Source organism: Stegostoma tigrinum, chromosome 8, assembly GCF_030684315.1.
Source record: "Stegostoma tigrinum isolate sSteTig4 chromosome 8, sSteTig4.hap1, whole genome shotgun sequence".
NCBI classification, from domain to species: Eukaryota; Metazoa; Chordata; class Chondrichthyes; order Orectolobiformes; family Stegostomatidae; genus Stegostoma; species Stegostoma tigrinum.
In genome coordinates this window covers 99,899,392-99,918,709 of record NC_081361.1, presented here as the reverse complement: position 1 = coordinate 99,918,709, position 19,318 = coordinate 99,899,392, and the positions used below count along the sequence as shown (strand labels likewise).

Genomic DNA, 19,318 nt, shown 5'->3' with positions numbered 1-19,318 from the left:
CCCCTGGCGACCCACAGGGGGCGGTAAGTCAGGGAGGGCAGAGCCCATTCCCATGGTGTCCTGCAGGGGGCGGTGAGTGTGGGAGGTCGAGCCCGTCAGATTGAGTGGGTTCACTGTTGTTCACTCGCTGCCTCCTTGGCGGCCGGTGCCGGTGGCTATGGCGGACCGGGACCCTCTCTCCTATTTCGCCGCTTACGGGAGTTCGGGGTCGGACAGCGAGCCGGAGCCGGATGTGGGTGTCCCGGAGCCGGGCGGTGGCGGTGACCAGGCCCGGGCCCAGGTCCCGGGCTCGCAGGCCGCCCTGCCCCGGCCGGACGAGCTGTTCAGCAGCGTCTCCAGACCCAGCTTCCTGGGCAGGCCGGGGAGCGGCCTCATCAACTGGGAGAAGCGGGTCGTGAGGGCCCCGGAGGAGGTGAGAGCAGAGTCCGGAAGGTCAAAAGTGTATTTATTCTTCAACAATGACCTGCGCATGTACCCGGACAGAAACAAAGTGGACACCAGGGAACAGGAAGGACCGCAGTTTGACCCACACTCACCCACATGCACACTCACACTCATACACACTCACACACACTCATACACACACTCACACTCATACACACACTCACCCACATACACACTCACACTCATACACACACTCATACACACACTCACACTCATACACACACTCACACTCATACACACAATCACACTCATACACACACTCACCCACATACACACACTCACACACATACTCACCCACATATACACACTCACCCACATATACACTCACACACATACACACTCATATACACACTCACCCTCATACACACACTCACCCACATACACACACTCACCCACATACACACACTCACCCACATATACACACTCACCCACATATACACTCATACACACTCACCCACATATACACACTCACCCACATACACACACATACACACACTCACCCACATACACACACTCACCCACATATACACTCATATACACACTCACCCACATATACACTCATATACACACTCACCCACATATACACACACACACATATACACTCATACACACACTCACCCACATACACACACTCACCCACATACACACACTCACCCACATACACACTCACCCACATATACACACTCACCCACATATACACTCATATACACACTCACCCACATATACACTCACCCACATATACACTCACCCACATATACACTCACCCACATATACACTCATACACACTCTCACCCACATATACACACTCACCCACATATACACTCATACACACACTCACCCAAATATACACACTCACCCACATATACACACTCACCCACATATACACTCATATACACACACCCACATATACACACTCACCCACATATACACTCATATACACACTCACCCACATATACACACACACACATATACACTCATACACACACTCACCCACATACACACACTCACCCACATACACACACTCACCCACATACACACTCACCCACATATACACACTCACCCACATATACACTCATATACACACTCACCCACATATACACTCACCCACATATACACTCACCCACATATACACTCACCCACATATACACTCACCCACATATACACTCACCCACATATACACTCACCCACATATACACTCATACACACTCTCACCCACATATACACACACACCCACATATACACTCATACACACACTCACCCAAATATACACACTCACCCACATATACACACTCACCCACATATACACTCATATACACACACCCACATATACACACTCACCCACATATACACTCATATACACACTCACCCACATATACACTCATACACACACTCACCCACATATACACACTCACCCACATACACTCATACACACACTCACCCACATACACACACTCACCCACATACACACACTCACCCACATATACACACTCACCCACATATACACTCATACACACACTCACCCACATATACACACTCACCCACATATACACACTCACCCACATATACACTCATATACACACACCCACATATACACACTCACCCACATATACACTCATATACACACACTCACCCACATATACACACACACACATATACACTCATACACACACTCACCCACATACACACACTCACCCACATACACACACTCACCCACATACACACACTCACCCACATATACACACTCACCCACATATATACACTCATACACACACTCACCCACATATACACACACACATATACACTCATACACACACTCACCCACATACACACACTCACCCACATATACACACTCACCCACATATACACTCATATACACACTCACCCACATATACACTCATACACACACTCACACTCATATACACACTCACCCACATATACACTCATATACACACTCACACTCATATACACACTCACCCACATATACACTCGTATACACACTCACCCACATATACAAGATAATGAGAGGCATAGATAGTCTCTGGCTATCAATTCTATTTCCCAGGGCAGAAATGGCTAGCACGAGGGGTCATAGTTTTAAGCTGTTTGGTGGAAAGTATAGAGGGGATGTCAGAGGCAGGTTCTTTACGCAGAGAGTTGTGAGAGCATGGAATGCGTTGCCAGCAGCAGTTGTGGAAGCAAGGTCATTGGGGTCATTTAAGAGACTGCTGGACATGCATATGGTCACAGAAATTTGAGGGTGCATACATGAGGATCAATGGTCGGCACAACATTGTGGGCTGAAGGGCCTGTTCTGTGCTGTACTGTTCTATGTTCTATACACACTCACCCACATATACACTCATATACACATCCTCACCCACATATACACACTCACCCACATACACACTCACCCACATACACACTCACCCACATACACACTCACCAACATATACACACTCACCAACATATACACACTCACCAACATATACACACTCACCCACATATACACACTCACCCACATATACACACTCACCCACATATACACACACACACATATACACTCATACACTCACCCACATATACACACTCACCCACATATACACTCATATATACACTCACCCACATATACACACTCACCCACATACACACTCACCCACATATACACACATACACACACTCACCCACATACACACACTCACCCACATATACACTCATACACACACTCACCCACATATACACACTCACCCACATATACACTCATATACACACTCACCCAGATATACACACATACACACACCCACCCACATATACACACACACATATACACTCATACACACTCTCACCAACATACACACACTCACCCACATATACACACATACACACACTCACCCACATACACACACTCACCCACATACACACACTCACCCACATACACACACTCACCCACATACACACACTCACCCACATACACACACTCACCCACATACACACTCACCCACATATACACTCACCCACATATACACTCACCCACATATACACTCATACACACACTCACCCACATATACACACTCACCCACATATACACTCATATACACACTCACCCACATATACACACTCACCCACATATACACACTCACCCACATATACACACATACACACACTCACCCACATACACTCACCCACATACACACACTCACCCACATATACACTCATACACACACTCACCCACATATACACACTCACCCACATATACACACTCACCCACATATACACACTCACCCACATATACACTCATATACACACTCACCCACATATACACACTCACCCTCATATACACACTCACCCTCATATACACACTCACCCTCATATACACACTCACCCACATATACACACTCACCCACATATACACTCATACACACACTCACCCACATACACACACTCACCCACATACACACACTCACCCACATATACACACTCACCCACATATACACTCATATACACACTCACCCACATATACACACTCACCCACAAATACACTCATACACACACTCACCCACATATACACACACACATATACACTCATACACACACTCACCCACATACACACTCACCCACATACACACACTCACCCACATACACACACTCACCCACATATACACACTCGCCCACATATACACTCATACACACACTCACCCACATATACACACACACACATATACACTCATACACACACTCACCCACATACACACACTCACCCACATACACACACTCACCCACATACACACACTCACCCACATACACACACTCACCCACATATACACACTCACCCTCATATACACACTCACCCACATACACACTCACCCACATATACACTCACCCACATATACACTCACCCACATATACACACACTCACCCACATATACACACTCACCCACATATACACTCATATACACACTCACCCACATATACACACTCACCCACATATACACACTCACCCACATATACACTCATATACACACACTCATATACACACTCACCCACATATACACTCATACACACACTCACCCACATATGCACTCATATACACACTCACCCACATATGCACTCATATACACACTCACCCACATATACACTCATACACACACTCACACTCATGTACACACTCACCCACATATACACTCATATACACACTCACCCACATATACACACTCACCCACATATACACACTCACCCACATATACACTCATATACACACTCACCCACATATACACTCATACACACACTCACACTCATATACACACTCACCCACATATACACTCATATACACACTCTCACTCATATACACACTCACCCACATATACACTCATATACACTCATATACACACTCACCCACATATACAAGATAATGAGAGGCATAGATAGAGTTGATAGCCAGAGACTATTTCCCAGGGCAGAAATGGCTAGCACGAGGGGTCATAGTTTTAAGCTGTTTGGTGGAAAGTATAGAGGGGATGTCAGAGGCAGGTTCTTTACGCAGAGAGTTGTGAGAGCATGGAATGCGTTGCCAGCAGCAGTTGTGGAAGCAAGGTCATTGGGGTCATTTAAGAGACTGCTGGACACGCATATGGTCACAGAAATTTGAGGGTGCATACATGAGGATCAATGGTCGGCACAACATTGTGGGCTGAAGGGCCTGTTCTGTGCTGTACTGTTCTATGTTCTATGTTCTATACACACTCACCCACATATACACTCATATACACATACTCACCCACATATACACACTCACCCACATATACACACTCACCCACATACACACACTCACCCACATACACACACTCACCCACATACACACACTCACCCACATACACACACTCACCCACATATACACACTCACCCACATACACACACTCACCCACATATACACACTCACCCGCATATACACTCATATACACACACCCACATATACACACATACACACTCACCCACGTATACACTCATATACACACACTCACCCACATATACACTCACCCACATATACACTCACCCACATATACACTCACCCACATATACACTCACCCACATATACACTCATACACACACTCACCCACATATACACTCATATACACACTCACACACATATACACACTCAACCACATATACACTCATACACACACTCACCCACATACACACTCACACACATATACACTCATATACACACTCACACACATATACACACTCACCCACATATACACTCATATACACACTCACCCACATCTACACTCATACACACACTCACACTCATATACACACTTACCCACATATACACTCATATACACACTCACACTCATATACACACTCACCCACATATACACTCATATACACACACTCACCCACATATACACACTCACCCACATATACACACTCACCCACATATACACACTCACCCACATATACACTCATATACACACTCACCCACATATACACACTCACCCACATATACACTCATACACACTCACCCACATATACACCCACATACACACACTCACCCACATACACACACTCACCCACATATACACACTCACCCACATATACACTCATATACACACTCACCCACATATACACTCATACACACACTCACCCACATATACACACTCACTCACATATACACTCATACACACACTCACCCACATATACACTCATACACACACTCACCCACATATACACACACACATATACACTCATATATACAGTCACGCACATATACACTCACCCACATATACACTCACCCACATATACACTCACCCACATATACACTCACCCACATATACACTCACCCACATATACACTCACCCACATATACACTCATACACACACTCACCCACATATACACTCATATACACACTCACCCACATATACACTCATATACACACTCACCCACATATACACTCATATACACACTCACCCACATATACACACTCACTCACATATACACTCATACACACACTCACCCACATATACACTCATACACACACTCACCCACATATACACACACACACATATACACTCATATATACAGTCACGCACATATACACTCACCCACATATACACTCACCCACATATACACTCATACACACACTCACCCACATATACACTCATATACACACTCACCCACATATACACACTCACCCACATATACACACTCACCCACATATACACTCGTATACACACTCACCCACATATACACACACACACATATACACACTCACCCACATATACACTCATATACACTCATACACACACTCACACTCATATACACACTCACACTCATATACACACTCACCCACATATGCACTCATATACACACTCACCCACATATACACTCATACACACACTCACACTCATGTACACACTCACCCACATATACACTCATATACACACTCACCCACATATACGCTCATACACACATTCACACTCATATATACACTCACACTCATATACACACTCACCCACATATGCACTCATATACACACTCACCCACATATACACACTCACCCACATACACACACTCACCCACATACACACACTCACCCACATACACACACTCACCCACATATACACACTCACCCACATATACACTCATATACACGCACCCACATATACACACATACACACTCACCCACGTATACACTCATATACACACACTCACCCACATATACACTCACCCACATATACACTCACCCACATATACACTCACCCACATATACACTCACCCACATATACACTCACCCACATATACACTCATACACACACTCACCCACATATACACTCATATACACACTCACACACATATACACTCATACACACACTCACACTCATATACACACTTACCCACATATACACTCATATACACACTCACCCACATATACACACTCACCCACATATACACTCATATACACACTCACCCACATATACACACTCACCCACATATACACACTCACCCACATATACACTCATATACTCTCTCTCGCTCGTTCTCTCTCGCGCGCGCTCTCTCTCGCTCTGTCGCGCGCGCGCTCTCTCTCGCTCTGTCTCGCGCGCGCTCTCTCTCGCTCTGTCTCGCGCGCGCTCTCTCGCTCTGTCTCGCGCGCGCTCTCTCTCGCTCTCTCGCGCGCGCTCTCTCTCGCTCTCTCGCGCGCGCTCTCTCGCTCTCTCTCGCGCGCGCTCTCTCGCTCTCTCTCGCGCGCGCTCTCTCGCTCTCTCTCGCGCGCGCTCTCTCGCTCTCTCTCGCGCGCGCTCTCTCGCTCTCTCTCGCGCGCGCTCTCTCGCTCTCTCTCGCGCGCGCTCTCTCGCTCTCTCTCGCGCGCGCTCTCTCGCTCTCTCTCGCGCGCGCTCTCTCGCTCTCTCTCGCGCGCGCTCTCTCGCTCTCTCTCGCGCGCGCTCTCTCGCTCTCTCTCGCGCGCTCTCTCGCGCTCTCTCTCGCGCGCGCTCTCTCTCGCGCGCGCTCTCTCTCGCTCTCGCGCGCGCTCTCTCGCTCGCTCTCGCGCGCGCTCTCTCGCTCTCTCTCGCGCGCGCTCTCTCGCTCGCTCTCGCGCGCGCTCTCTCGCTCGCTCTCGCGCGCGCTCTCTCGCTCTCTCTCGCGCGCGCTCTCTCGCTCTCTCTCGCGCGCGCTCTCTCGCTCTCTCTCGCGCGCGCTCTCTCGCTCTCTCTCGCGCGCGCTCTCTCGCTCTCTCTCGCGCGCGCTCTCTCGCTCTCTCTCGCGCGCGCTCTCTCGCTCTCTCTCGCGCGCGCTCTCTCGCTCTCTCTCGCGCGCGCTCTCTCGCTCTCTCTCGCGCGCGCTCTCTCGCTCTCTCTCGCGCGCGCTCTCTCGCTCTCTCTCGCGCGCTCTCTCTCGCGCGCGCTCTCTCGCTCTCTCTCGCGCGCGCTCTCTCGCTCTCTCTCGCGCGCGCTCTCTCGCTCTCTCTCGCGCGCGCTCTCTCGCTCTCTCTCGCGCGCGCTCTCTCGCTCTCTCTCGCGCGCTCTCTCGCTCTCTCTCGCGCTCTCTCTCGCGCGCGCTCTCTCTCGCGCGCGCTCTCTCTCGCGCGCGCGCTCTCTCGCGCGCGCGCTCTCTCGCGCGCGCGCTCTCTCGCGCGCGCGCTCTCTCGCGCGCGCTCTCTCTCGCGCGCGCTCTCTCTCGCGCGCGCTCTCTCTCGCGCGCGCTCTCTCTCGCGCGCGCTCTCTCTCGCGCGCGCTCTCTCTCGCGCGCGCTCTCGCTCTCTCTCTCTCGCTCTCTCTCTCTCGCTCTCGCGCGCGCTCTCTCTCGCTCTGTCTCGCGCGCGCGCTCTCTCTCGCTCTGTCTCGCGCGCGCGCTCTCTCTCGCTCTGTCTCGCGCGCGCGCTCTCTCTCGCTCTGTCTCGCGCGCGCGCTCTCTCTCGCTCTGTCTCGCGCGCGCGCTCTCTCTCGCTCTGTCTCGCGCGCGCGCTCTCTCTCGCTCTGTCTCGCGCGCGCGCTCTCTCTCGCTCTGTCTCGCGCGCGCGCTCTCTCTCGCTCTGTCTCGCGCGCGCGCTCTCTCTCGCTCTGTCTCGCGCGCGCTCTCTCTCGCTCTGTCTCGCGCGCGCTCTCTCTCGCTCTGTCTCGCGCGCGCTCTCTCTCGCTCTGTCTCGCGCGCGCTCTCTCTCGCTCTGTCTCGCGCGCGCTCTGTCTCGCGCGCGCTCTGTCTCGCGCGCGCTCTGTCTCGCGCGCGCTCTGTCTCGCGCGCGCTCTGTCTCGCGCGCGCTCTGTCTCGCGCGCGCTCTGTCTCGCGCGCGCTCTCTCTCGCGCGCGCTCTCTCTCGCTCTCGCTCTCTCTCGCGCGCTCTCTCTCGCTCTCTCGCGCGCGCGCTCTCTCGCTCTCTCTCGCGCGCGCTCTCTCTGGTTCTCTCTCGCGCGCGCTCTCTCTGGTTCTCTCTCGCGCGCGCTCTCTCTCGTTCTCTCTCGCGCGCGCTCTCTCTCGTTCTCTCTCGCGCGCGCTCTCTCTCGTTCTCTCTCGCGCGCGCTCTCTCTCGTTCTCTCTCGCGCGCGCTCTCTCTCGTTCTCTCTCGCGCGCGCTCTCTCTCGTTCTCTCTCGCGCGCGCTCTCTCTCGTTCTCTCTCGCGCGCGCTCTCTCTCGTTCTCTCTCGCGCGCGCTCTCTCTCGTTCTCTCTCGCGCGCGCTCTCTCTCGTTCTCTCTCGCGCGCGCTCTCTCTCGTTCTCTCTCGCGCGCGCTCTCTCTCGTTCTCTCTCGCGCGCGCTCTCTCTCGTTCGCTCTCGCGCGCGCTCTCTCTCGCTCTCTCTCGCGCGCGCTCTCTCTCGCTCTCTCTCGCGCGCGCTCTCGCGCTCTCTCTCGCGCTCTCTCTTTCGCGCTCTCTCTTTCGCGCTCTCTCTCTCGCGCTCTCTCTTTCGCGCTCTCTCTTTCGCGCTCTCTCTTTCGCGCTCTCTCTTTCGCGCTCTCTCTCGCGCTCTCTCTCGCGCTCTCTCTCGCGCTCTCTCTCGCGCTCTCTCTCGCGCTCTCTCTCGCTCTGTCTCGCGCGCGCTCTCTCTCGCTCTGTCTCGCTCTCTCTCGCGCGCGCTCTCTCCCCCGCACGCTCTCTCCCCCGCGCGCGCTCTGTCTCGCGCGCGCTCTCTCTCGCTCTGTCTCGCGCGCGCTCTCTCGCTCTGTCTCGCGCGCGCTCTCTCTCGCTCTGTCTCGCGCGCGCGCTCTCTCTCGCTCTGTCTCGCGCGCGCGCTCTCTCTCGCTCTGTCTCGCGCGCGCGCTCTCTCTCGCTCTGTCTCGCGCGCGCGCTCTCTCTCGCTCTGTCTCGCGCGCGCTCTCTCTCGCTCTGTCTCGCGCGCGCTCTCTCTCGCTCTGTCTCGCGCGCGCTCTCTCTCGCTCTGTCTCGCGCGCGCTCTCTCTCGCTCTGTCTCGCGCGCGCTCTCTCTCGCTCTGTCTCGCGCGCGCTCTCTCTCGCTCTGTCTCGCGCGCGCTCTCTCTCGCTCTGTCTCGCGCGCGCTCTCTCTCGCTCTGTCTCGCGCGCGCTCTCTCTCGCTCTGTCTCGCGCGCGCTCTCTCTCGCTCTGTCTCGCGCGCGCTCTCTCTCGCTCTGTCTCGCGCGCGCTCTCTCTCGCGCGCGCTCTTTCTCGCTCTCGCTCTCTCTCGCGCGCGCTCTTTCTCGCTCTCTCGCGCGCGCGCTCTTTCTCGCTCTCTCGCGCGCGCGCTCTCTCGCTCTCTCTCGCGCGCGCTCTCTCTGGTTCTCTCTCGCGCGCGCTCTCTCTGGTTCTCTCTCGCGCGCGCTCTCTCTCGTTCTCTCTCGCGCGCGCTCTCTCTCGTTCTCTCTCGCGCGCGCTCTCTCTCGTTCTCTCTCGCGCGCGCTCTCTCTCGTTCTCTCTCGCGCGCGCTCTCTCTCGTTCTCTCTCGCGCGCGCTCTCTCTCGTTCGCTCTCGCGCGCGCTCTCTCTCGTTCGCTCTCGCGCGCGCTCTCTCTCGTTCGCTCTCGCGCGCGCTCTCTCTCGTTCGCTCTCGCGCGCGCTCTCTCTCGTTCGCTCTCGCGCGCGCTCTCTCTCGTTCGCTCTCGCGCGCGCTCTCTTGCTCTCTCTCGAGCTCTCTCTCGCGCTCTCTCTTTCGCGCTCTCTCTTTCGCGCTCTCTCTTTCGCGCTCTCTCTTTCGCGCTCTCTCTTTCGCGCTCTCTCTTTCGCGCTCTCTCTTTCGCGCTCTCTCTTTCGCGCTCTCTCTTTCGCGCTCTCTCTTTCGCGCTCTCTCTCTCGCGCTCTCTCTCTCGCGCTCTCTCTCTCGCGCTCTCTCTCTCGCGCTCTCTCTCGCGCTCTCTCTCGCTCTGTCTCGCGCGCGCTCTCTCTCGCTCTGTCTCGCGCGCGCTCTCTCTCGCGCGCGCTCTCTCGCTCGCTCTCGCGCGCGCTCTCTCGCTCGCTCTCTCGCTCGCTCTCGCGCGCGCTCTCTCGCTCGCTCTCGCGCGCGCTCTCTCGCTCTCTCTCGCGCGCGCTCTCTCGCTCTCTCTCGCGCGCGCTCTCTCGCTCTCTCTCGCGCGCGCTCTCTCGCTCTCTCTCGCGCGCGCTCTCTCGCTCTCTCTCGCGCGCGCTCTCTCGCTCTCTCTCGCGCGCGCTCTCTCGCTCTCTCTCGCGCTCGCTCTCTCGCTCGCTCTCTCGCTCTCTCTCTCGCTCTCTCTCGCGCGCGCTCTCTCTCTCGCGCGCTCTCTCTCGCTCTCTCTCTCGCTCTCTCTCTCTCGCTCTCGCGCACGCTCTGTCTCGCTCTCTCCCCCGCGCGCTCTCTCCCCCGCACGCTCTCTCCCCCGCGCGCGCTCTGTCTTGCGCGCGCTCTCTCTCGCTCTGTCTCGCGCGCGCTCTCTCGCTCTGTCTCGCGCGCGCGCTCTCTCTCGCTCTGTCTCGCGCGCGCGCTCTCTCTCGCTCTGTCTCGCGCGCGCGCTCTCTCTCGCTCTGTCTCGCGCGCTCTCTCTCGCTCTGTCTCGCGCGCGCTCTCTCTCGCTCTGTCTCGCGCGCGCTCTCTCTCGCTCTGTCTCGCGCGCGCTCTCTCTCGCTCTGTCTCGCGCGCGCTCTCTCTCGCTCTGTCTCGCGCGCGCTCTCTCTCGCTCTGTCTCGCGCGCGCTCTCTCTCGCTCTGTCTCGCGCGCGCTCTCTCTCGCTCTGTCTCGCGCGCGCTCTCTCTCGCTCTGTCTCGCGCGCGCTCTCTCTCGCTCTGTCTCGCGCGCGCTCTCTCTCGCTCTGTCTCGCGCGCGCTCTCTCTCGCTCTGTCTCGCGCGCGCTGTCTCTCGCTCTGTCTCGCGCGCGCTCTCTCTCGCTCTGTCTCGCGCGCGCTCTCTCTCGCGCGCGCTCTTTCTCGCTCTCTCTCTCGCGCGCGCTCTCTCTCGCTCTCTCGCGCGCGCTCTCTCTCGCTCTCGCGCGCGCGCTCTCTCTTGCTCTCTCTCGCGCTCTCTCTCTCGCGCTCTCTCTCTCGCGCTCTCTCTCTCGCGCTCTCTCTCTCGCGCTCTCTCTCTCGCGCTCTCTCTCTCGCGCTCTCTCTCTCGCGCTCTCTCTCTCGCGCTCTCTCTTTCGCGCTCTCTCTTTCGCGCTCTCTCTTTCGCGCTCTCTCTTTCGCGCTCTCTCTTTCGCGCTCTCTTTCGCGCTCTCTCTCGCGCTCTCTCTCGCGCTCTCTCTCGCGCTCTCTCTCGCGCTCTCTCTCGCGCTCTCTCTCGCGCTCTCTCTCGCGCTCTCTCTCGCGCTCTCTCTCGCTCTGTCTCGCGCGCGCTCTCTCTCGCTCTGTCTCGCGCGCGCTCTCTCTCGCTCTGTCTCGCGCGCGCTCTCTCTCGCTCTGTCTCGCGCGCGCTCTGTCTCGCGCGCGCTCTGTCTCGCGCGCGCTCTGTCTCGCGCGCGCTCTGTCTCGCGCGCGCTCTGTCTCGCGCGCGCTCTGTCTCGCGCGCGCTCTGTCTCGCGCGCGCTCTGTCTCGCGCGCGCTCTCTCTCGCGCCCGCTCTCTCTCGCGCCCGCTCTCTCTCGCGCCCGCTCTCTCTCGCGCCCGCTCTCTCTCGCGCCCGCTCTCTCTCGCGCGCGCTCTCTCTCGCGCCCGCTCTCTCTCGCGCCCGCTCTCTCTCGCGCCCGCTCTCTCTCGCGCCCGCTCTCTCTCGCGCCCGCTCTCTCTCGCGCGCGCTCTCTCTCGCGCGCGCTCTCTCTCGTTCTCTCGCGCGCGCTCTCTCTCGTTCTCTCTCGCGCGCGCTCTCTCTCGTTCTCTCTCGCGCGCGCTCTCTCTCGTTCTCTCTCGCGCGCGCTCTCTCTCGTTCTCTCTCGCGCGCGCTCTCTCTCGTTCTCTCTCGCGCGCGCTCTCGCTCTCTCTCGCGCTCTCTCTCGCGCTCTCTCTCGCGCGCTCTCTTTCGCGCTCTCTCTCGCGCTCTCTCTCGCGCGCTCTCTCTCGCGCTCTCTCTCGCGCGCTCTCTCTCGCGCTCTCTCTCGCGCTCTCTCTTTCGCGCTCTCTCTTTCGCGCTCTCTCTTTCGCGCTCTCTCTTTCGCGCTCTCTCTTTCGCGCTCTCTCTTTCGCGCTCTCTCTTTCGCGCTCTCTCTTTCGCGCTCTCTCTTTCGCGCTCTCTCTTTCGCGCTCTCTCTTTCGCGCTCTCTCTCGCGCTCTCTCTCGCTCTGTCTCGCGCGCGCTCTCTCTCGCTCTGTCTCGCGCGCGCTCTCTCTCGCTCTGTCTCGCGCGCGCTCTCTCTCGCGCGCGCTCTCTCTCGCTCGCGCTCTGTCTCGCGCGCGCTCTGTCTCGCGCGCGCTCTGTCTCGCGCGCGCTCTGTCTCGCGCGCGCTCTGTCTCGCGCGCGCTCTGTCTCGCGCGCGCTCTGTCTCGCGCGCGCTCTGTCTCGCGCGCGCTCTGTCTCGCGCGCGCTCTGTCTCGCGCGCGCTCTGTCTCGCGCGCGCTCTGTCTCGCGCGCGCTCTGTCTCGCGCGCGCTCTGTCTCGCGCGCGCTCTGTCTCGCGCGCGCTCTGTCTCGCGCGCGCTCTGTCTCGCGCGCGCTCTGTCTCGCGCGCGCTCTGTCTCGCGCGCGCTCTGTCTCGCGCGCGCTCTGTCTCGCGCGCGCTCTGTCTCGCGCGCGCTCTGTCTCGCGCGCGCTCTGTCTCGCGCGCGCTCTGTCTCGCGCGCGCTCTGTCTCGCGCGCGCTCTGTCTCGCGCGCGCTCTGTCTCGCGCGCGCTCTGTCTCGCGCGCGCTCTGTCTCGCGCGCGCTCTGTCTCGCGCGCGCTCTGTCTCGCGCGCGCTCTGTCTCGCGCGCGCTCTGTCTCGCGCGCGCTCTGTCTCGCGCGCGCTCTGTCTCGCGCGCGCTCTGTCTCGCGCGCGCTCTGTCTCGCGCGCGCGCTCTGTCTCGCGCGCGCGCTCTCTCGCGCGCTCTCTCTCGCGCTCTCTCTCGCGCTCTCTCGCGCGCTCTCTCTCGCGCTCTCTCGCGCGCTCTCGCACACACGCGCTCTCTCTCGCGCGCTGTCTCGCGCGCTGTCCCGCGCGCGCGCTCTGTCTCGCGCGCGCTCTGTCTCGCGCGCGCTCTGTCTCGCGCGCGCTCTCTCGCGCGCGCTCTGTCTCTCGCGCGCTCTCTCTCGCGCGCTCTCTGTCGCGCGCGCTCTCACACGCGCGCACACTCTCTCACGCTCTCGCACACACGCGCTCTCTCTCTCACACACGCGCTCTCTCTCTCACACACGCGCTCTCTCTCTCACACACGCGCTCTCTCTCTCACACACGCGCTCTCTCTCTCACACACGCGCTCTCTCTCTCACACACGCGCTCTCTCTCTCACACGCGCTCTCTCTCTTTCACACATGCGCTCGCTCGCTCTCTCTCTCTCACACACAGGCGCTCTCTCTCACAGACTCAAGCTGCAAGTTAACTTTTAGAGAATCCTGGACCAACACTCCCAGATCCCTTTGTACTTCTGCTTTGCGAATTTTCTCACCATTTGGAAAATAGTCCATGCCTGTATTCTTTTTTCCAAAATGCAAAACCTCACATTTATTCACATTGAATTTCATCAGCCATTTCCTGGACCACTCTCCTAAACTGTCTAAATCTTTCTGCAGCTTCCCCACCTCTTCAGTACTACCTGCCTGTCCACCTATCTTCATATCATCGGCAGATTTCGCCAGAATGCTCCCAGTCCCTTCATCCAGATCATTAATATACAAGGTGAACAGCTGCAATCCCAACACTGAACCCTGTGGGACTCCACTTGTCACCGGTTGCCATTCCGAAAAAGAGCCTTTTATCCCAACTCTCTGCCTTCTATCAGACAACCAATCCTCAATCCAAGCCAGTAGCTCACCGCGTACACCATGGGCCCTCACCTTGCTCAGCAGCCTCCCGTGAGGCACTGTATCAAAGGCCTTTTGGAAGTCTAGATAGATAACATCCACTGGGTTTCCCTGGTTTAACCTACTTGTTACCTCTTCAATCCTTTAAAAACTTCAGTCCACCCAAGCAATATTAAATATGAACCATCTTTGTAATATGTTAAAGTTACAGGTCAAGTCTTCATAGCCCTGCTGGACCATGGAGTTACTCTGTTATTGGAGAGATGATGTGGAAGTGCCAACGTTGGACTGGCATAGATAAAGTCAGAAATCACACCACACCAGGTTATAGTCCAGAAGGTTTATTTGAAACCACATGCTTTCAGAGCCTCGGCCCTTCTTCAGGTGTTAGTTGCATTAGCGAGCGGTGACTGGTGATGATTTGAGGGTCACTATGCCTTAGGTGAGGAGAGAGGTTGAGAAGAGAGATCTTCATGCTAACACTTGATATTAGTCTTCATTGTAAACCAGCCTTCCAGCCAACTGAGCTGACCAGCAGCCTCCCGCTCCCAATACCTAATATAAATGCAGTAAGAATTTAAAAATGGAAGAGAAAGTAAGCAGATCAGGCAGCGTGTGAGAGGAAAAACAGTTGACCTTTTGGTTTGATGGCCTTCCATCAGAGCATGGCTTTTATTGATATAACTAAGATTGTTTTTAGTGAAAGGATTGTTTGTTTATTTTTCTGTCCTGATGGTTTACATGGCTAAATTTTTCTGCTCATTTGACAGCCTCCAAGAGAGTTCAAGGTCTGGAAAACAAATGCTGTGCCTCCACCTGACACATATGCAGCGGAAGAGAAAAAGCCACCCTCAGGGGTGGACATGGCCGTTAAGTGGTCATGTATGTACCAGGACAATGGTGAGGATGCTCCACAGCGCACCTTGCTTCCAGAGGAGCCCGAAATCTCCGATTCAGGTAGGAGCAAGCCCCAGTGGCTCAAACACTTGGCACACTTTAACTGTGTTTAAATACATTCCATGTTAAATGTCAGTTTGTTTCAGGAAGATCCTGAGCCCAGAGGTTTGTGGATGCCAAGTGATGGGGACCTGGCCTCTGTCATAATTCTGTGAACTTACTCACACGGATAGATGATTGACAGAAGCTGTTGCAGTTAGGAAAGCATGTCGGGTATTCTCCTTCCTTGATCACACTGCCTAGAATTTAAGAGCCGAGAGGTGGTTCTGTACCGCAAACCAGATCTGTTAACCAACATCCAGCATGATGTGATCATGCAGCAGAAAGGGTTGAAGAGATTTGCAAGGACATGGCCAGTGAAGGCTGTTTTAATTGTGATAATTCACGTAATGAGGCTAGTAGGGTTGATGGGAAGAAACCGGCCTTTGTTTTCTGTTGGTTATCTAAGCTGTTTGTTTCTGCTCACGTTGTCCAATGGCCTTCCAAGTAGTCAACTTCCAGAGCTGTTAGTGACTGTCTCTCGGGTGTCATAGTCACTGGCCACCATCCTCCTATCTCATCTACAGCTGTCCTTATACTGGGGGTAGGCACCCAGACGTCATGACCTATTGGCCAGTTCATTGTGCTATAAGATTCCTATCCTCCTGACTACTTCTCAGACTTCAGCTTCTGATTCCTTCCTGCCATTACTGATTGAACAAGACTTCTCTGGTCTTAAAGCTTTTTTGAAAATCTCCTGAAAGCTGTGGACTTTTAAGTTAAAAGACAATCTGAAAATTATTTTCTGTGTTTTTTGTTATTTTTCAATTGTATCTATAATTTAGTTATGAGCTTTCCAAATTACCTGTGTGAGCTTTTGCAGGACTGGTTGTATTCTGTATGGATACATTCTCATATCCATGAGTAAGGCCAACTTTGGAAGATTCCTAATTGGCCACTTCATTTCAATTAATCTGGATGTGAGTTTGCTCGCTGAGCTGGAAGGTTCATTTTTCAGACGTTTCGTCACCATTCTATGTAACATCATCAGTGAGCCTCCGACGAAGCGCTGGTGTTATGTCCCGCTTTCTATTTATATGTTTAGGTTTCCTTGGGTTGGTGATGTCATTTCCTGTGTTGGTGATATCATTTCCTGTGTTGGTGATATCATTTCCTGTTCTTTTTCTCAGAGGGTGGTAGATTGGCTCCAAATCAATGTGTTTGTTGATGGAGTTCCGGTTGGAATGCCATGCTTCTAGGAATTCTCGTGCGTGTCACCGCAACAATCTTCTCAAAATTCAATTAATCTGTTACTATTCTATGGTAATTAATGGAGTGTGTGAGGGAAAAGATAGTCTTGTGAAAAATCTGTCTAGATTTTTGTATGAATGCATTGAATAATCCAGCTCAAACAGAACAGAGGGTTGAAAGATTACCATTAGCCTCTCTCCAGATATGCTTCAGGATCATTCATCAGTTTGTTTCCATTTGAGCCAAATTCCAAAAACTTGAACTTAATTTTTCCTCCACTATTTTCCTTCTTGTTTTGGGTTCTTGCTGTTATCTAAATGAAAGCTCAGAATTGCAATGGAGGTTGAACTCTCCCTATGGTAAATGTCTCGAGAGGGAAGTGACGGCGATAGGGTTAGGGTTAATCCAGAGACCCAGGTAATGTTCTGGGCACCCGGATTCGAATCCTGCCACGGCAGATCTGGAATTAAGAGTCTCATGAAACCATTGCTGATTGTCAAGAAAATCTGGGTCACTAATGCCCTTTAGTGAAGGAAGTCTGCCTAACTTACCTGGCCTGGCCTACATGAAACTTCAGGCTCACAGCAATGTGGATGACTCTTAACTGCTGTCTGGGCAATTCGGGATGGGCAGTAAGTGGCCAGTGACACTCTCATACTGTGAATGAATTAAATAAAAGATATTGGCTGTTTTATTTGCCTAACTCTATTTGCTGCAAGTCAGGCCACTTCTAACTGAAACTAAGAAATCTATTGTAGTTGGTTTTCATGTGATCATTAGATATCAAACTGAGTTTATGTGGGTGAATATTTTTCTGCTTTCAGATGAAGAAGATGGGAATGACTTGTCTGCAAAGAAACGCAAGATTGAAACGTTTCAGCAGAAGGAAAAACGTAAGCGAAATCAGGGACAAGCCAACAGGGAGAAAAGTTTTGTTGAAGAGGAAAAGCGCATTCTCAGGCAGGAGTTTTCCTTAAAAGATTGAAGGCAAGGTTAACTGGACAAGTCCCTTCTCCGTGGAGTTTACCTTATTCAGCCTGAAGACAAGCACTCTGGATTAAAGATGCAGGAGCAAAACTTGTTGCGATTGCTGTGTGGATTGTGCAGTGGGAAATTCTTCAAACTAAAACTTAATCTATTGTTCACTCGTCCTTTTCAAATAAATAAGAGTTGAACCTTTGCAGAGTGCTGACAGAAAGCAGCAGCACAATGGTTTAGAAGTGCTGACCTTTCAGTGTGGACTTGACACAACTTTTTTTAAACTGAGAAAGTTGGCACTTGGACATGATGCAGCTGGTGTTGATTTAAGTAGAAACTTTGCCAGTGTTCCAGTTTGGCTCGTGTAGCGGTCAAACTGGTGTCTGTACAGATGACTCAAGTACTGTGAAGCAGGTTTAGTTTGTTCCCAATTAGAGATACAACGTCTCTAATGACAGAACACAATGTAAAATATCTTAGCACAGCCTACACACAGGCTTGTCCTGTACTTGTTCTAGTATCGTCTTGATGTTCTAGTATTCAGTCACAGTTGCCATTGAAAGTCACAGGTTTGTGGTTACAGGTGAACCCTGCCCTGAATGGGATGATGTGGCCAAGGGTGTATGTGATGTATACAGTGAAGACAGACTCGAAGTGGAGTTCATTAATGTAAAATAGTCACTAATAAACCCAATGTGGAATTCAGGAGAATTATCTTTACTTTGTGAACAGAACTTACACCAGTATTGATTGAACAAACAACATAACTGCATTTAAAGCTGGATGAGCAGATTATGGACAAAGGAACAGAAGGATATTCTAAGAGGATTCAGTGAAGGGGAGAGAAGGCTAATGTGGAGCATAAATAACAGAACAGACCATTGGGTCGAATGGCCTGTTTCTGTGCTGTAGTATTTTGTAATACTACAGCTTTACATGTTTCTAGTTGCAGAAG

The 19,318-nt window shown here is 53.5% G+C and overlaps 1 protein-coding gene across 1 annotated transcript; it reads left to right on the top strand.

Moving 5' to 3' along the window:
* The first annotated feature begins 103 nt into the window (after positions 1-103).
* On the top strand, positions 104-19,068 carry c8h1orf52 (chromosome 8 C1orf52 homolog). Its single transcript, XM_048538613.2, has 3 exons — positions 104-412; positions 15,969-16,155; positions 18,210-19,068. The coding sequence occupies exons 1-3, from the start codon at positions 158-160 to the stop codon at positions 18,368-18,370; spliced, it is 603 nt and encodes a 200-aa protein (XP_048394570.1). The 5' UTR covers positions 104-157; the 3' UTR covers positions 18,371-19,068.
* The last annotated feature ends 250 nt before the right edge of the window (positions 19,069-19,318 follow it).